At 37.5% G+C, this 17,580-nt stretch overlaps 1 protein-coding gene across 1 annotated transcript in view; it reads right to left on the bottom strand.

Moving 5' to 3' along the window:
- LOC128615767 (alpha-1,6-mannosylglycoprotein 6-beta-N-acetylglucosaminyltransferase B-like) overlaps positions 1–17,580 on the bottom strand; it is a 108,806-nt gene that overhangs the window by 46,114 nt on the left and 45,112 nt on the right. Inside the window, exons 4-7 of the mRNA XM_053638089.1 lie at positions 8,745–8,854; positions 4,149–4,225; positions 3,105–3,275; positions 2,215–2,379 (exon numbers count right to left, since the gene is read on the bottom strand). Of these exons, the coding sequence (XP_053494064.1) occupies positions 2,215–2,379; positions 3,105–3,275; positions 4,149–4,225; positions 8,745–8,854 (523 nt within the window). The remainder of the gene's footprint in view (positions 1–2,214; positions 2,380–3,104; positions 3,276–4,148; positions 4,226–8,744; positions 8,855–17,580) is intronic.

Raw genomic sequence — 17,580 nt, 5'->3', positions numbered from 1 at the left:
TAAAAGAATATATAAATGTTAGCCAAACTCAAGATTATAGTGGTCCTTGCTGTGCTTTGTGAGGAAAACATCAGTAAATTTATATATCATGATACATCTTATACTATATATCACAAAGATGTCTTCAAGTATAATTATATGATATTTTTCGCCGTATCGTTCCTGCTCGTCACGCTATTCTTAATCTTTCGTAACGTTTCATTGGTTTCGCTCCGAACAGTTTCTGTGACATTATTAGATTATTCTGAAGTCACGCTACATTTTCTTACAGTCCTGTCTTCCACTAAAACCACTCGTGTATGTTCTATAACGCGATGGAAGGTACTCTGAAAACAGTCTGGCACCATGTGAAAGCATCAGCTGTGGTTTCAGAGTCTCAGGTTGGTAGAAATGCTCTGTTTGTGCAGCCTGCCACGACGGCTAACAATGTGCGTCGAGTTAGTCTCCAACCAGCTGGAATCAGTGACATCCAGGGGCTGCTGGGACGCACACAAACACATACACTTGTAATGAGGATGGATTGCTCTGTTTACTCCTCTTTACCTCCCTGTGCAAGCTGAAACAGCCCTCACAGCAACAAATACACTTACATAGTGCAGCTAATGCTAATCACCTGTGATTAAACAAACAAACAAACAAACAAATAAACAAAAGACTTCCTGATCATGAGGGATGCTGGGAAATTGAGTGCATCAATTCTTGAATGACTACTGTAAACACCAGACATGGTTAATCACCCAGGATGGGATCTATGAGTCTCCTTGCCATCACGGCGCCATTGCTAAGAATGATGCTAGGCTTCTAAGGCAATGGATTCACAAAAGGCAAAAGGGTACAAAATGGCAGCCTGCTGTAGACCGAAACATACACGCTCGTGACTATCTGGCACAGGAATCTCATTTTGCAATTACACCCTGTGTTCCCATTGCAGAGTGAGCGATCCGTTATCCGTAGCAGACAGCAAATAGCTTCTGACTCGCTGCCTTGGCTTAATTGTGGATGATAAAGAACTCTGGACAGGCAAAAAAGAAAGCGGTCGCAACAGCTGGCGTCGAGATAGCACACAAAGTTCGAAGATAAAAAATCCACTTCACGCTGTCGGTGGAGAATAGACAGAGAGATAAATCAGTGGAGAGAAAGAGAGCTATTTTTAGAGATTGTTCGCTCATTTAGGACAAGACGCGGTGGCAGGTAAACCTGGAAGTGAGCGATCGTTTAAAAACACTCGCAAGGGCCGTGCCATAATCCTCCGGGAGCAATAAAAGTGGAAGAAGAGTGGTAAATGGTGTCTTGAAGAAGTCAACAGATCCTCATGGTGCAACTGCAGAATCGTACGTTCAGGCTAAAATACTGGTAGGGTGCAAAAATAATGACCCCCTGGGTGGAAACAGTGGACACAAGTGTAAATTGAGAAGGAGGAATATACAGTCAAGTCAGAACATCTATGAAAGTATAATAATTGTTTTTAAATGAACATTTGCTGAAATCGTAGAGATGATATGCTTAACACGTAGAAGAGAACACTGGGAGTCACATATGTTACTGTTTGGATTAAAAGATACACCACCAAAATGATAAAGACTAAAACATTCCATTTCGCCCAAGTTGATTATTTTCTTACAATAGCAAATTGTTGGTTTATTCCTCTTACACCACAGTAATTTACCAACCACTGCAATTTTTAATGAATTAATGAGATGTTATAGCAGCTATAAAAAGTTCTTCCCTCATTAGCCTCTCTTTTTTCTCTCTCTTCAAATTAATTAAGACAAAAAATATCCATCATGTATCACGTTACTGATACCTCAAACCTCAAAAAGTGTCAACGTAACATTTGTAACATGCTTTGCCTCTGACTGTGAGAAAGCGCTGACACTGGAGACTCCTTCCATAACTGTTAAATAAACATCTCCTTACAGAAAACTTCACCGCAAGTCCTTGTGAATGAGCTGTTACTATAGAAACCATAACGTATCAGGAAAAAGTGCATTAACCTGTGATTTGCTGCTGCGCTAAAGTCAGATCTGCCGTTATAGAGAATCAATGCCTTCCGACCAATCACAGTCCAGTTTATAATCTTTTCTGATTTAGAACCGAACAGTCCAACTAACTTCTTTATAATATATAATATGATTAATATATAATATAAAAAATAACTTCGTTATAATTCCTAGAAATTTTGTAAGATGTTGACTTAAACTCCTTCCTTCTCACCTTCTTCTGCTCCCTCCATCGTCGGCGCAACTTCAGGTCGAGTCTCTGTGCGGCTGTAGCCCATTGCACTGCCAACCTGCGGATCCGTCTCTTCATAAAACTCAGAGACTCTTTCCCTGTTCCGACCTGATCCAACAGAGTGCCGAGATCCGTACGGAAAGCCGCCTGGTGAAGACACACACATACACACAGAAAGAGAGAGAGAGAGAGAGAGATAAAGTGTAAAAAGTTAATGAGAGTGAGAAGGGTCACATATTTTAACTTTTAACAATAATTTAATCACATCCCAGACAATCATTAAGCAGTAAAGAGATAAGGACGTAAAACTGTTCTCAGTCACGGTGCAAGCTAATTAAAGTCTTCTTTAATAAACTGTCAATGTGCTCAGGTGTAACGTGTCCCGTGTTCTTATTAGTTTATAAGCTTAAGAAAATGGAGAGAAAGAGAAAGAGAGAGATCCCTGAGACACCCACAGGCATTCCACTGCTGAAACCATCACAATGAAAAAAAAAGCACTGTGTGTGTGTGTGTGTGTGTGTGTGTGTGTGTGTGTGTGTTCACTCAGGAAGCTATGATGTTAGCTGGGCTCTCCAGAAACACAATGACTGACTACCTCATTCACACACACACACACACATACACTTTTCTAAATAATCATTATCAGCATCTCTGCATATATAATGCTGGAAGGTATGTAAATGCAGAGTTGAGGCTTCTTGTGCATGCCCGCACACAGGCAGGAACTCATTCGTGTAAATATCAGTAGAGATTCAGGCAGCATGAGGAATTAGAGTGAGAAGTCATTTATGCAGAATACACAAAGCACAGCGATGGGGGTGGGTAGGAGGTGTGTGTGTGTGTGTGTGTGTGTGTGTGTGTGTGTGTCTCACTTGTCTTTTAGCCGAGCTTTTCAGCACTGCAGGTGTTGTGTTGTAGTTCCTCCAGGCCAGAGGGGGGCAGAACCACTCCACCTCACTCAGGTAAATGAGGAAGGAGCAATCCGAGCCGTCGACTCCGTAAAAGGCGTAGCACGGATCTGATGTCCACCGAGCCCTCATCCACTACACCATGAGAAGCAGACGCAAAAGAACAAAAAAAAAAAACATTTAAACAATGATTACGACTCAGAAATATAATGATCACTATAACGATCAGCTATATGATAAGTAAGGAATAAAACACTGTGTGTCGTGCTGTTAGAGGAAAATAATCTTCCTGAATAGAGTTCCTGTTACAACCCAGAAGTGTTTTCCTATAACAGCATGCCCTGAAGTGTTTTATTCCTCTTATACAATAGCAATTGGCTAAAGATTACAGTTTTTCATTTATTAAAGAACGACTCATTGTGCATCTTATCCATTTACAGTTACATTTAATGTTGTGTGAAACAAGTCTTGAAGTTAATAAATGCAGCTTGTCATGTCATAAACTACTCTGTCCTAAAGACGTTACAGCTTTACATGTTACAAAGCGTTTGACACTGGAGACTCCTTCCACAACTGTTAAATAAACATTTCCTTACTTATTTCATTATGTCTGTCAATGAGTTTTTTACTACAGAAAAAAAACAACACAGCTACTGATAGAGAAAATGAATCAACACCTTCTGACCAATCAGAATCAAGAATTCAGCCGCACTGTGGTTTAATGTTAAGAAACAGCCATTAAGATGGAGGGAAGTAAGTCTAGAGTTACAAAACATCTTCGCATTTTTGTCACTGTTTCATAATTTTACATCTCAGTGCCGTACTGTTGTTTTTACACCTTTATTGCACATATATCTCTGTTATAAATACAATTTTTAGTGTTTTTTGCTACAATTAAGGCTTTACTTTCAGTAAACAGACTGATGCTAAATATAAAGCTGTTGAAGAAAAAAAAAATGCCATTCTTCCTCCAAGGCATTGTGTGTGCGTGTGCGTGTGTGTACTCACATCCACTTTACTAGCGCAGTCAGGGTAGTGCAGGTCTCGAGGAACTTCACACTGACTCGCCGTTCCATCTCTCACAACTGCAAAGAGAAACATTACATCATTGTTAAATAAACCACAGCTTTTCTGGCAATTTGTCTTCTTAAAGTTTTACACAATTTTAACTGGATACTAACTCGGTTAATATACTTTGTCAATACAACAAAGTGCTATAGTATATAATCACATACTTTTTTTTTTTTTTACATAAAGCAGTGAAGCATGATGTAAACTCGTCTGATTGGTCAGTCTTTGTTGTAATGGACTTGGGAGTTGGGATTTAAGTGGATTGGATTAGTCTGGGATCTATCAGTGTCTCATTAGCCAAATGGAGGCAGCAGCAGGAGCAGTAAAGATCTTCAGCTTCATCAGCTTCATCAATCTCCAGCGTCTATGATCCGGAGCGGAGGAGTGCAGAGCCGGCTGTTCACCCAGTAGAGCTGTAAACGCTCTAAAGGGACCTCCTACACTACAGCGTATGGTGTATGAAGCTCTGTGTATGTGTCTGTGTCTGTGCGTATGTGTGTGTGTGTGTGTGTGTGTGTGTCCTGTTTAATATTCTAAAGACTCATAAGTGCTGCAAACTCCTTACTTATTAAATGCTTCTTGTGTCCATGTCATTGTGACATCTTCATGAATGAAGCATTTAGTGCAATTACTATGCATCAAATTCCTTCTAGTAAAGTCTGTCCACTCGGTAGTTGTCTTGGAACACTTCCAGGGACTTTAAGCAACAATGGTTGTATGTATGGCTACAGTATGAGCACAGATATCCTCACATCTAACAAAGAATATCAACTTTTGTAACATTGCCAATTTTCTAAATGTCACAGCTGCCGCAGTCGATCACAAAAAGAAGTAATTACACACTTTTACACGACATTATTGAGCACACAGCATTCTTTTCGCTAAAGTAAAGCAAATTGGGAATCTCACAGCAAATCAGTGATATTAACGCTCTCTACATTTGTTCAGACACGAGCATCTGAAATGAATAAGAGTTTCGTTTATCAAGAGATTTATACTACAACGTTTTTCAACCCTTGATTAATTCTCTAGAACAGCAGCTCTGACAATAGTGAAGATTTATATTAATGCATTACATTCATGTGTTTCTATGGTAACAGATCACGATCTACATAACTAATTTTCAAAAAAATCACTGACGTGGTGAATTTTTCTATAAGAAGACAATTATTCAACCTTTATGGAAGGAGGCTCCAGAGTCAGAGCTTTGTAACAGAGGTAAAGTTTTATGAACGAAGTTTAAGCCTTGCAATTTCACTGTAACTTGGCAAGATACATTTTTATGTCTTATTAACTTCATGAGAGAATAAAGAGAGGCTGGTGAGGGAAGAACTGTTCATAGCTGCAATAACGTATGTGAGAACAGGAATTGATTAGTTTTGTGGTCGTTCCACAACATTAAATGTAACCATACTGGAATAAAATGTATGACATGTCGGTCTTTAAAAAAAAAAATAACATGAAAAAAGTCATTGTTGGCAAATCGCTATGGATTATTTTCCTGATACATCACAAGACGTGGCGTTTAATTCAATACTTATTGCTTACTAAATGAACTTGCACTTCCTCTTTACCCCTGAGCATTTTGATAGCTATTGATTTCTATACTTCAGCACGTCTCAAACTCTTGCAGCTATGTCTTCAATTCTTATATGCCTGATTTCATTCTGTACAGGATAAAATGGCAAGAATAGACTTTCCAGGAAGTTAGTTCCTGGTACATTGTCAGAATAAAAGTTAATACGGAAGCACATTTTTGTTCCCAATGGTCACGTAATTGAATGTAATGGAGGTTAGGATGGAAGAAAGTGCAGATAAGAGTTTTATTAAAGAGAGGCAGGCAGACAAATCCAAAACATGAGACAATAGTGTGGTCAAAAACAGGAAATAGGTCAGGCGATCGGCAAACGGGCATAAACAAGGCAAAACAAGAATCGAGAACGAGGGCGAGAACAAGATCAAAACTAGGACACAAAACACGATGAACAACGGCTTGGTAAACGGAAACTCACGTAATACTTAGCAAAGAGTGAATGCATTGAAAGTCCTTTTAAACTGTGGTTGTAATTGTGCTGTGAATTGGATGCAAGTGTGTGTGATTAGAATGAAGGTGACTGTTCTGGGAATTGCGGTCCATGGTGGCCATGTTTGTAGGCTGCAGTGCAGGATGGGAAATGTAGTAACTGGTTTGCTGTGTCATATCACAATATGACACCGATGACACGAGCATTAGTATAAAAGTTCCACTTAGAATACTACAATGTTCCTTAAGGCTCAGCGATGTATCATAAACAAGTTTTAAAGGTACGCTTTTTCCTCAAGGTCCGTTATGTAAAATGTAAAAATCCTTGAAGGTATAGTTGCAAACTTTGTATCTAGAAATTAAAAATGTTAGAAAGACATTTTGCTAAAAATGTAGCTCCTGAATATTTGTGAATAGTTACTCCTATGTTATCTTGCCTTCAGAAAATCTCATGGCCTATATATATATATATATATATATATATATATATATATATATATATATATACATACATACACACACAACTCATACTCAAGCCTACAGACATCTGAGTGTTATTTACATTCACTGACAGAGCTGGGGGATTTTTATAGTCTGATTAGGTCTGGACGGTGGACATTGCCTAAATCAATAGCATCTGAGGGAGCAATAAAATGCAAATGTGAATTAAAAGTGGGCTTTAAATCTGTCCTGTCTGAGTGAATACTAAATACACTCCGTCTAATTCAGCTTTACTGCTGACCGTCTCTCGTTTATGTCCGACTTCTGAGAATTTCCCAACCAACAATTCTGACATTATACAGTATGTCACATCTAACCGCTCTGCATTTCCTTAAAGCAGAAAACCAATAATCCGTCAATGTGAAATATCCTGACCAATATGTCCATTATATTGAGAACGTTTTTTAATACAACATGCCATCCTGAGATTTTTTTTTTTTTAATCACAATCTAGACAAACTCAACACCTGTTTTCCCCCAATAAATGGTCAACACAACATGCAAATGTGACCATTTTGTGACTTTTCGGCATCTACATGCAAAGATCTCTTCCTTTTTGACGTACAGTGGGTGATGCTAATCTTGAAAGCTATGCTGATATTGTTTTGTTTTTTTTTTTCTCCTACAGTTAGATTCTAGGGTTCTTGGGATAGTTAAGGGTTCTTAGCTTTGTAAAGGGTTTCAACCTGGAAACTGTGTCTAAAAGGAAACTTACATAGAACCATAATTTAAAAGTTCCATTAGAAAAAAAACAAGCATTTTGTTAAACGTGTAGCTTTTTATCAAACTGAGTTAAAGCTAACTTATTTTGAGAGAACGCTAATCTAATGAGTGCAAGTTAATCTAGCAGATGAAAACTAATCAAGCGAAAGCTAACCTAGAAAATGAAACAATGAGTAAAAACTATTAAACAGTATGTTTAAAAGTTCTTTTAGAAAAACAAGCACTTTGCTAAGAGTGTAGGTTTTACAAAAACAACATTTCTATATAGTTTCTTTGAGTCTAAATGATATAGTGAGTGAAAGCTAAACTACTGAATGAAAGATAAGCTAGCTAAACCCAGTGAGTGAAAGCTAACCTAGCAAATAAAAGCTAATCTAGCCAGTGAAATATAACTGATCTAGTGTTATCTAATCTAGTCATTGAAAGCTAACATAACTAATGAAAGCTAATATAGTAAGTGATAGCTAACTTAATGAGGGAAAGTGAACTTTATGAAGGAGAGTTATGAAAGCTAAAGTCGCCCAGTAAACCACTTGGAAAACTACACCATCTTGAACGTCTACATTATCTAGCAATTCAAAATGGTTAATGTATTTTATGTATGTACATGTATTTTCAAAAATATATCATTACATTTGTGGACGCTGATTTTTTTTTTTTAATGCAAAAAAACAGAAGGAGCATTTGCTGTTTATTTCATCTCAAGAAAACAATTAAGAGAAGTTGCCAAGATAAGAGGACAAAGCAATAATAATTATAAAGCAGGTCTGTTTTACGCCATTTTTCTCAACAACAAAAAAAACTTCTCATTATCTGGGATTGTGGAAATGAGACCATATAAAGCAAGCATTTACATGTCGATTTATTAGTGATGTTACATTTCTTCAGGCAGGGATATTTGTGTGTGTGTGTGTGTGTGTGTGTGTGTGTGTAGCTACAATAATTTAATCATGATCACCATGGCAAGACCCATGGCACACCATGACAGAACAAGCCCTAGAAAAATGAGAAGCTGGCCATCTATCACCCAGATTTTGTGTTCGTGTGTGCTCATAATTACCCGGGGCTTACAAAAATGGCCATTTTCACCATGTTTATTTCCACAAAATAAAAGAGTATAAATATTTACAGTATTAATTAATTACAGTAATCATTAGGTACATTAATGGAAGGTCCCCATGAAGATAGAAAAACTAACCTGTGTTTTACAATTATGATTAGTTGTCCTATGTGTGTGTGTGTGTGTGTGTGTGTGTGTGTGTGTGTGTGTGCAGGCAGAAAATCACCTCTTGATGCTGCCATGCTGCTCTGAAGAATTTGCTCCACTCGCACTGCGATGTTTGACACGTTTTGGGCGATGGCCTGAATTCTCTCCACCAGTCCTGCTGGCTGAATCCTATCACACACATACACACACACACACACACACACACACACATCTATTTTAAAACAATTAATAACACATTTTCAGTCATTCTGAGAGTAATTCTACTGATTTTCTAGAAGATTCTACATGAATGGTTAAGTCCTGAGGTAAAAAAAAAAAAAAAAAAATTAAATCATGGCAATAAATTCAACCTATATCTACATCTGGATTTAATCTCTAAACCTAAATATTGTGACAAAGAATTGACATTTATGTTTATATACATACTGTTCCTGTTTGAGTTGATACTAATTAATTACAGTTAGATTTTATGCACACAAAGCATTTTCTTAGTAATTAGTAATTAAACATCTGAGAGAAATATTGATGTTCCTGATCATTTTGTGTTATTTTCACTGTCTCTGTCGTTAGTTGTCCATAAAACAAACTTAAATATGTGATAGCTAGCCTGTGCTTAGCGTCTGTGTTCCCTGGTTGCCTAGTAACAGTGCTCTCTCAGCTTTCACTATTTGGTGAGTGGTGTGTGTGTCATGTTGTGCTTTTGCCTTTCCATGTCAAAAGCACCAATTTTATGAGTTCCATTTGAATGCACTATATGATCATCTCTGTCTTCTTCCCCCTCAGCGTCTCTCTGAATCTATAAGGAAGTGTTAACAGGCACTATGCTCTAATTGCGAGGCACTTGGATGGAGCGTGAAATAGAAAAATCCTGAAGCCCGTCAATACTATTTAGTCTCAGAGCTAAGAGCGTTTCCCTACACATTACGGCTGGTGAAGATACAGAGCCAAGGGAACGGAGTCGGGTCGTTAAAAGCAGGAGAGACAACACTAACACACACATGCGCACCGAAGGGGCCCACTGAACGCACTGTGTGTGAAAGGGTAATAGATGTAATAAACAGTGAGCAGATGAGAACAGGCTGAATGTAGCAGCAGTTACATCTGCAACAGCTGAACACTTGATCTTTTCAGCTCACCATCATGAAAACATGAAAAATGTTTAACCATGAACAACAATCCAAAGTATTAAAGATACAGTAGGCCAGTGGCGTATTTCCCTGCAGCTCTCATCTGGAGACGAGCAGGGTTTAGCTAGGCCAGTACCTGGATGGGAGACCTCCTGGGGAAAGCTAAGGTTGCTGCTGGAAGTGGTATTAGTGAGGCCAGCAGGGGACACTCACCCTGTGGTCTGTGTGGGGTCTAAAATGGCCCAGTATAGTGACGGGGACATTATACTGTAAAAACAGCACCATCTGTCGGATGAGATGTTAAACTGAGGTCCTGACTCTCTGCGGTCATTAAAAATTTCAGGAAACTTACGTAAAAGAGTAGGGGTATAATGCTGGTGTCCTGGTGAAATTCCCCCATTGGCCCTTCTCTATCATGGCTCCTTAATAATCTCCATCTCTGAATTGGCTACATCACTCTCTACTCTCCATTAGTAGCTGGTGTGTGGTGGGCATTCTGGCACACTATGGCTACCATCACATCATCCAGGTGGATGCTACACACTGGTGGTGGTTGAGGAGACCCCCCACCCCAGAATGTAAAGCGCTTTGAGTGTGCTATACAAATACCTAGCTAAATAAATAAAGCCACTGAGTTTTTAATTAGCTTTGGCACAATACAGTATAACGTGCCTCCTTCACTAGGACTGACACAGACATTGGCCACACCTCCTTCACTGGGACTGACACACACATTGGCCACACCTCCTTCACTGGGACTGACACACACTTTGGCCACACCTCCTTCACAGGGACTAACACACACATACTGGCCACACCTCCTTCACTGGGACTGACATACACATTGGCCATGCTTCCTTCACTGGGACTGACACACACATTGGCCACACCTCCTTCACTAGGACTGACACACACTTTGGCCACACCTCCTTCACAGGGACTGACAGGTTCAGAGGCTACACCTTTTTCACTGAGACTAGCAGGTTCAGAGGCCATTCCACCTTCCCTGGGCCTGACAGACACAGAGACCACATTTCTTTTACTGGGACTGGCAGTTATAGAAGCCACGCCTCCATCACTAACACTGAATAAAGAGAGGCCACACCTCTTTCACTGGGACTGACAGGTACTAAAAAATGGTCAAGCCATTGATACTGACACACACACATGCCACACCTCGTTCACTGAGACTGACACACACACAGAGGCCACACCTCCTTCGTGGGACTGACAAATTCAGAAGCCACACATCCCTTGGGACTGAGAGAATCAGAGGCCATGCCTCCTTCACTAAGACTAATCAATTCCGAGTCCGTATCTCATTTACTTTGATAAAAACAGAGGCCACACCTCCTTCATTGGAACTGACATAATTGTCACATCTTCTTCATTACGACTGATAAATACCCAGGCTCCACCTCCTTTATTCTGACTGATAAACTCAGAGGCCACGCCTCTTTCACTAGGACTGGCACACAACAGAGACCACACCTCCTTCACTGGGGCTGACACACAGTGGCCACACCTCCTTCTCTGAGATTGACTGACAGTAAATTAGAAGCCATCTGGAGTGTAATGTTATGAGTATATAATGATTAATTCAGAGGGGCGGAATTAGCGCTCAGATTTTTTAATCATATCTTCATTCACATGGCATCCAATAAAGTCGATCTTTCTCATTAGCATGCCTTCTGCTCAGCGGTGTGTGCTCACTCTAATGGTCAGGAGATTATCAGAAGCACGCTAGCTGTGATCGATCACCCTGAGAGGCCGAGACGCTGACGTGGGACTTTCTGAGACGTGAACACACTTGACAAGGCATTTTACACACATTACTGATGAGTTCTGGGCCTGACTCGTACAGGTACAACATCATCACTGTCGCCGCCGTAGTGTTTAATCCTGATTGGGCAGAAGGTGTTGATTAATTGTCTGTAAAAGCAGCTCTGACAGTTGCGCATGTTTATATTACGTTCTAATATGTTATCGTTTCTATAGTAACAGCTCATTTGCAGGGACGTGTACAGCAGATGCTCCACATAAACACATTAAAAACATGATTAATCGTTTATATGGTACAGTTTTCTGTAAGAAGATTTTTTTTTAACATTTATGGAAGGAGTCTCCAGTGTCAGCGCTTGATACCAGTTTATGCTTCGCGGTTTCTCAGTAATATGAAAAGCTGTGGGTTTTTCTTTTTCTCTTATTAATGTTAAGAGAGAGCAATAAAAGAAGCTGGTGAGGGAACAAATGTTTATAGCTGCTATAGTGTAAGAGAGAACTAACTTTAAGATAGAAGTAACATTAAATATAACAATAAATGGATAAAAAGTGCAATGTGTCATTCTTTAATGAAAACCCTTGCTGTGGCATTTATGAGGAAAAAAAATGCTTTTATTAATTCTGCGATTGGAAAATAATCAGGTTCAGGGTGGTAACAGTAACTCTGCTTCATCACACCACCCCATCATTGATTATTTTCCTATAACAGCGCAACATGGAGCGTTTTATTCTTTAAGTACATTATAATAAAACTCAAGAGATATACAGTATTTCTTTAGTTTAATGCATGAATGGAAAAAGAAGAAATCCCAGAAGCTAATCAGTTTGATTTAGTGTTTTATTGCATCATTATCACAACTAATATGCATAAATTTAAATGCCGCTCGTTGTTACTGAACTCATGTTACAGAAGGGAATGAAATGTCACATGTCAAATTTGTTCATACTTTTGCGTTCATAGATATCAGTTCAGACCGTCACTTTTTGAGAAAAATAATATGACAAAAATATTGTTGGTTTTTCAAGCTTTTTAAAAACTTTTCAAGTTGTTTTTTTTTTAAATTATATATGTTAGTAGATCAGACTACAGCAAGCCGTACGTACGTTGTCAGGTCACTTAATCTAAACGACATGCTAATCAATATTCACTAAGAAATGGTTTCTGCTAGCTTTTATGCACAATTAGCCCCTCCTCACTGCTCTTTATCTGAGCATGGTAACAGCGAGTCCTCATCTGGAGCGTACAGAATGTCCATTACAGGTTTTATAATGTAATTATGTAGCACTTTTACAGCCCGCATAATCCTTTAATAATGCACATAACCACCTGATTCATAGCACCAACATAAAAATTCAACCCCTGTCTCCTGTACTTAGCAACGTTCTGCCTCATTAACCTATTGTGTTCAGATTTTATACCAATATCATTGTAAAACTTATATATAGAAAACTATAATGGTAGCCATTCAGGTGTAGTATTATTTTAGCCATTTCAGGGCGTTTTAGCTGCAGAATAACATTACTAACTCATGTGCTATTATGCACAGATCTCTGTGCGTGCAATATGCAAAAACAGCAGTTTTTGATTAGGTTTGAAACCAGCTACACCAAAAAAAATGCTAATTTCTCATCAGCTTTTTCTTAGCTAACAAATAGAAATTAGCACACATCTAAGAAAAATAAATCTGAATGACCAAATCAGGACTAAATTAGTATGTATACAGTGTGTGTATGTGTGTGTGTGTATGTGTGTGTGTGTGTGTGTGTGTGTGTGTGTGTGTGCGTGTGTGTTTTGGGGGATGGCCTGCTCAGCAGTGTGTTTAGCGTTGTTAGCAGTGATTGATCGACCCGAGACGAAGAGAAGCTGACTTCAGACTTTCTTACAGTAAAGACGCAGAGTGAATGCGCTCCTCTCGGTGAAATTGACTAAGCTGTTACAGATATTATTGAAGTGTTTAGGGCAAGATGGGAAAGTCAGACCACAGCCAACCTCGATATGCTTCTGACACACACACACACACACACACACACACAGACAAAACCTCAAGGCTTAAACGATTACAGATAATGAGTTGTAAGTCAGTGAAAAGGTTACGAGTGAAAAACAATGTCCTTTGCACCACAGCGCTGTTGAATTCTGGATTCTGATTGGTCAGAAAATGTCTGAGGATTAATTCTCTATAACAGCAGCTCTGACATTAGAGCAGCTGCAAATCACATGTTTATACTAACACCCTCGTTCTATTACAATATCGTTTCTATAGTAACAGCTCATTCACAGGGACTTGCGAACGTCAATTAAAAAACGCTGATAAGTTGAAGTTGGAAGTTGATAAGGTGAAGTTTTCTGTAAGAGGAATAATGTTTATTTAACATTTATGGAAGGAGTCTCAACGGTGACAGCACTGTTTGTAACAGTCAAGGGGTAAAGCAGTAACTTTTCTGACATCTTAATGACATTGTTTTGTTTCTCGGCAATACAACAAGCTGCAAATTTTTTCGTTTTGTTATTAAATGTAAAAAAAAAAGAAAAAAACAGGCTGGTAAGAGGTGGACTGTTTATAGCTGCTCTAACTTATAATTCGTAATTAGTTTTGTAGACATTCTAAAACATTAAATGTAACAACAAATATATCAAAATTGATCTGAAAATGATCTGCCGTTCTTTAGTACATTTTAAAAAGCTGTAAATTGCTGTGGTATAAGAGGAATAAAACACTAGCTGTTATTATAAAATAATCAACTTCAGGGTGGCAAGAGTAACTGCGTTTCATCACACCATCCTGTCTTTCATTATTTTAATAGAACAGCACCACACTGAGGGTTTTATTCCTTATTAAAAAAGGAACACTTCAGAATAAAAATTGTAGGAAAAATTAGTTTTGAGTCATATCCTTTCTGCCTTCTAAACGTCATCGGTACTGCCTCTGTACTATATTAGATACTTCAATAAGAATAAGGTTAAAGTTTCACATCATAACCCACAAAACCCTTTTAGCAAAAGCACTGAGGCGTGTAATTCCTCTTAACGTCTGATCTTTAAGGAAGCAGTTAACTGTCACTCTTCACTGACCGATAATTCACTGGCAAGCTAACAACAGTGTCAGTGCACTACAGCAGCACGATTTACTTTATCAGATACAGGGTAGGTATTATAGTTATCATTCAGAAATATTATTGTTTCATATTACTTAGATCTTCTGTTCTTCTTCTGTTTTGGTTTACATGAACAGAAGAAAGGGGACAAAAATAACCATTTCTCCTGACCTGAAATGAAGCGAGTGTTCAGTCACACCTCACTTAGCAGGAAAACCAGATAAAACCACAGAGACAGAGAGAGAGAGAGAGAGAGAGAGAGAGAGAGAGAGATTTAAAAAGAGTTAAAGCTGTAGATATAAGTATTGACAGGAGAAAAAAAAAAGAAAATGTAGAACAGAGAAAGAGAGAGCAAGGTGAAGAGGTATACGGCGGTAAAGAGAGTAAAGAGAGAGAGAGAGAGAGAGAGTAAACTCCCGAAGCGTCTCTCGCCTTGATGCTGTCTCTGTAGTGGAGGAGGAAAACTACCTCTCTCTCTCTCTTACTCTCTCTCTGTATTCCCCCTCTCTTATCTCTCTCATCCCTCTCCTCTCTCTAAAACACGTGGTCTGTTATCCTACACCTGTCCCGAGGGCGGATCATCTGGAACATCAGAACCCATTCCACCGTAACACAAACAGCGTGTCGGCTCAGATGATCATCACGACCCCTGCGTCTCGCTCGCTCGCGCTATTCTGCTTATTTTCACACCACACGAGTACTGCGATACAGAGGACAATATCAACCCCATCTCACACAAAGAGGAATTTAAATAGATTTAAATATATAAATTAAGAAAGGAACATGTATATCTTTGCTTTAATACTGTTTATTAATACTGTGTTACTGTCTATTACTGTTTATTACTGTTAATACCATTAATTACTGTTTATTACAGATTAATACTGTTTATTACCATTTATTACTGTTTAACGCTGTTTAATACTGCTTATTACTGTTTCTTACCAATTAATACCGTTTATTACAGTTTACTACTGTTTATTACTGTTTATTACTGTTTATTACCAACTAATACTGTTTATTACTGTTTATTACGTTTAATACTGTTTATTACAGTTTATTACTGTTTATTACCGTTTAATACTGTTTGATACTGTTTATTACGTTTAATACTGTTTATTACAGTTTATTACTGTTTATTACTGTTTATTACCATTTAATACAGTTTATTACTGTTTATTACTGTTTAATACTGTTTAATACTGCTTATTACTGTTTATTACTGTTTATTACCATTTAATACTGTTTATTACTGTTTATTACTGTTTAATACTGTTTAATACTGTTTAATACTGCTTATTACTGTTTATTACAGTTTATTACTGTTTATTACTGTTTAATACTGTTTAATACTGCTTAATACTGTTTATTACTGCTTATTACTGTTTATTATTGTTTAATACTGTGTGTTACCAGTTAATACTGTTTATTACTCTTTATTACCATTTATTACTGTTTATTACGTTTAATACTGTTTATTACAGTTTATTACTGTTTATTACTGTTTATTACCATTTAATACTGTTTATTACTGTTTATTACTGTTTAATACTGTTTAATACTGTTTATTACAGTTTATTACTGTTTATTACTGTTTATTACCATTTAATACTGTTTATTACCGTTTATTACCAATTAATACTGTTTATTACAGTTTATTACTGTTTAATACTGCTTAATACTGCTTATTACTGCTTATTACTGTTTAATACTGCTTATTACTGTTTATTACCATTTATTACCAATTAATACCGTTTATTACTGTTTATTACGTTTAATACTGTTTATTACTGTTTATTACCATTTAATACTGTTTACTACTGTTTAATACTGCTTATTACTGTTTATTACAGTTTATTACTGTTTATTACTGTTTAATACTGTTTAATACTGCTTAATACTGTTTATTACTGCTTATTACTGTTTATTATTGTTTAATACTGTGTTACCAGTTAATACTGTTTATTACTCTTTATTACCATTTATTACTGTTTATTACTGTTTAATACAGTTTAATATTGTCTTGTGACGTGTAATACTGTGTAGTACTGTCTATCACAGTTTATTACTTTTTACTACTGTTTATTACTCTTTATTACCATTTATTACTGTTAAACACTGTGTGGTACTGTTTTTCAGTTTATTACTGTTAATAACTGTGCAGTACTGTTTACTGCAGTTTATTACTGTTTAGTACTGTTTAATACTGTCTACTGATGATTAATACTTTGTAAAACTGTTTACTGCAGCTTATGTGTATTAATGCACTATTTTAACTGTTATTTAGTTCAACTGTTGTGTAAAAGCATTTGTAGTTGCCTACTAGGCTTTCCAGTATTTATGATAGTTTCCCTACTTTGTGCTTGTTGCTAAAATAACACTGAAAATCCCACAGCCACACTACCAGAAATTAGAGTTGTTAGAATTATTGTTCTGTCAGTGACCAGATCCCATAATTACAGTTAATCACAACCTTTTAACCATTAACTGTTTTAACAACTTTGAGATCAGGCCTGTAGCAAAAACAATACAGCACTGAAACAAGGCTGCACTAATGGGACAAAAATGAAGTCTTTCATTCTTAAGGTTTTCATGCTTGTGTTTCAAGCATCACAGCTTCCTTGTTGTTTGAGAGATATGCTTTTTTTCTTGTGAAAACAGAGAAGCTCTTCTTGTCAATCACAAGTCCCTCAATGAAAACAAACTGAAGCAGGCTTTGTTTTGTGATTATCTTTTTAGGAGATAAAGGTGCTACATGACGGGGATGGATTTATTTTTGAAAATTTGAGCCATATGGTGCTAATACCAGAGCATGGAAGTTTCATATGTTCCCTGATTCTCTGCTCTACCGCTCTTCCACTTTTCACCTTTCTCTCTTGTTCCTTCAAT

This window comes from Ictalurus furcatus, chromosome 12 (assembly GCF_023375685.1).
Source record: "Ictalurus furcatus strain D&B chromosome 12, Billie_1.0, whole genome shotgun sequence".
Taxonomy (NCBI): domain Eukaryota; kingdom Metazoa; phylum Chordata; class Actinopteri; order Siluriformes; family Ictaluridae; genus Ictalurus; species Ictalurus furcatus.
The sequence above is the reverse complement of the archived record's forward strand: the minus strand, read 5'-3'. Positions and strand labels throughout refer to the sequence as shown.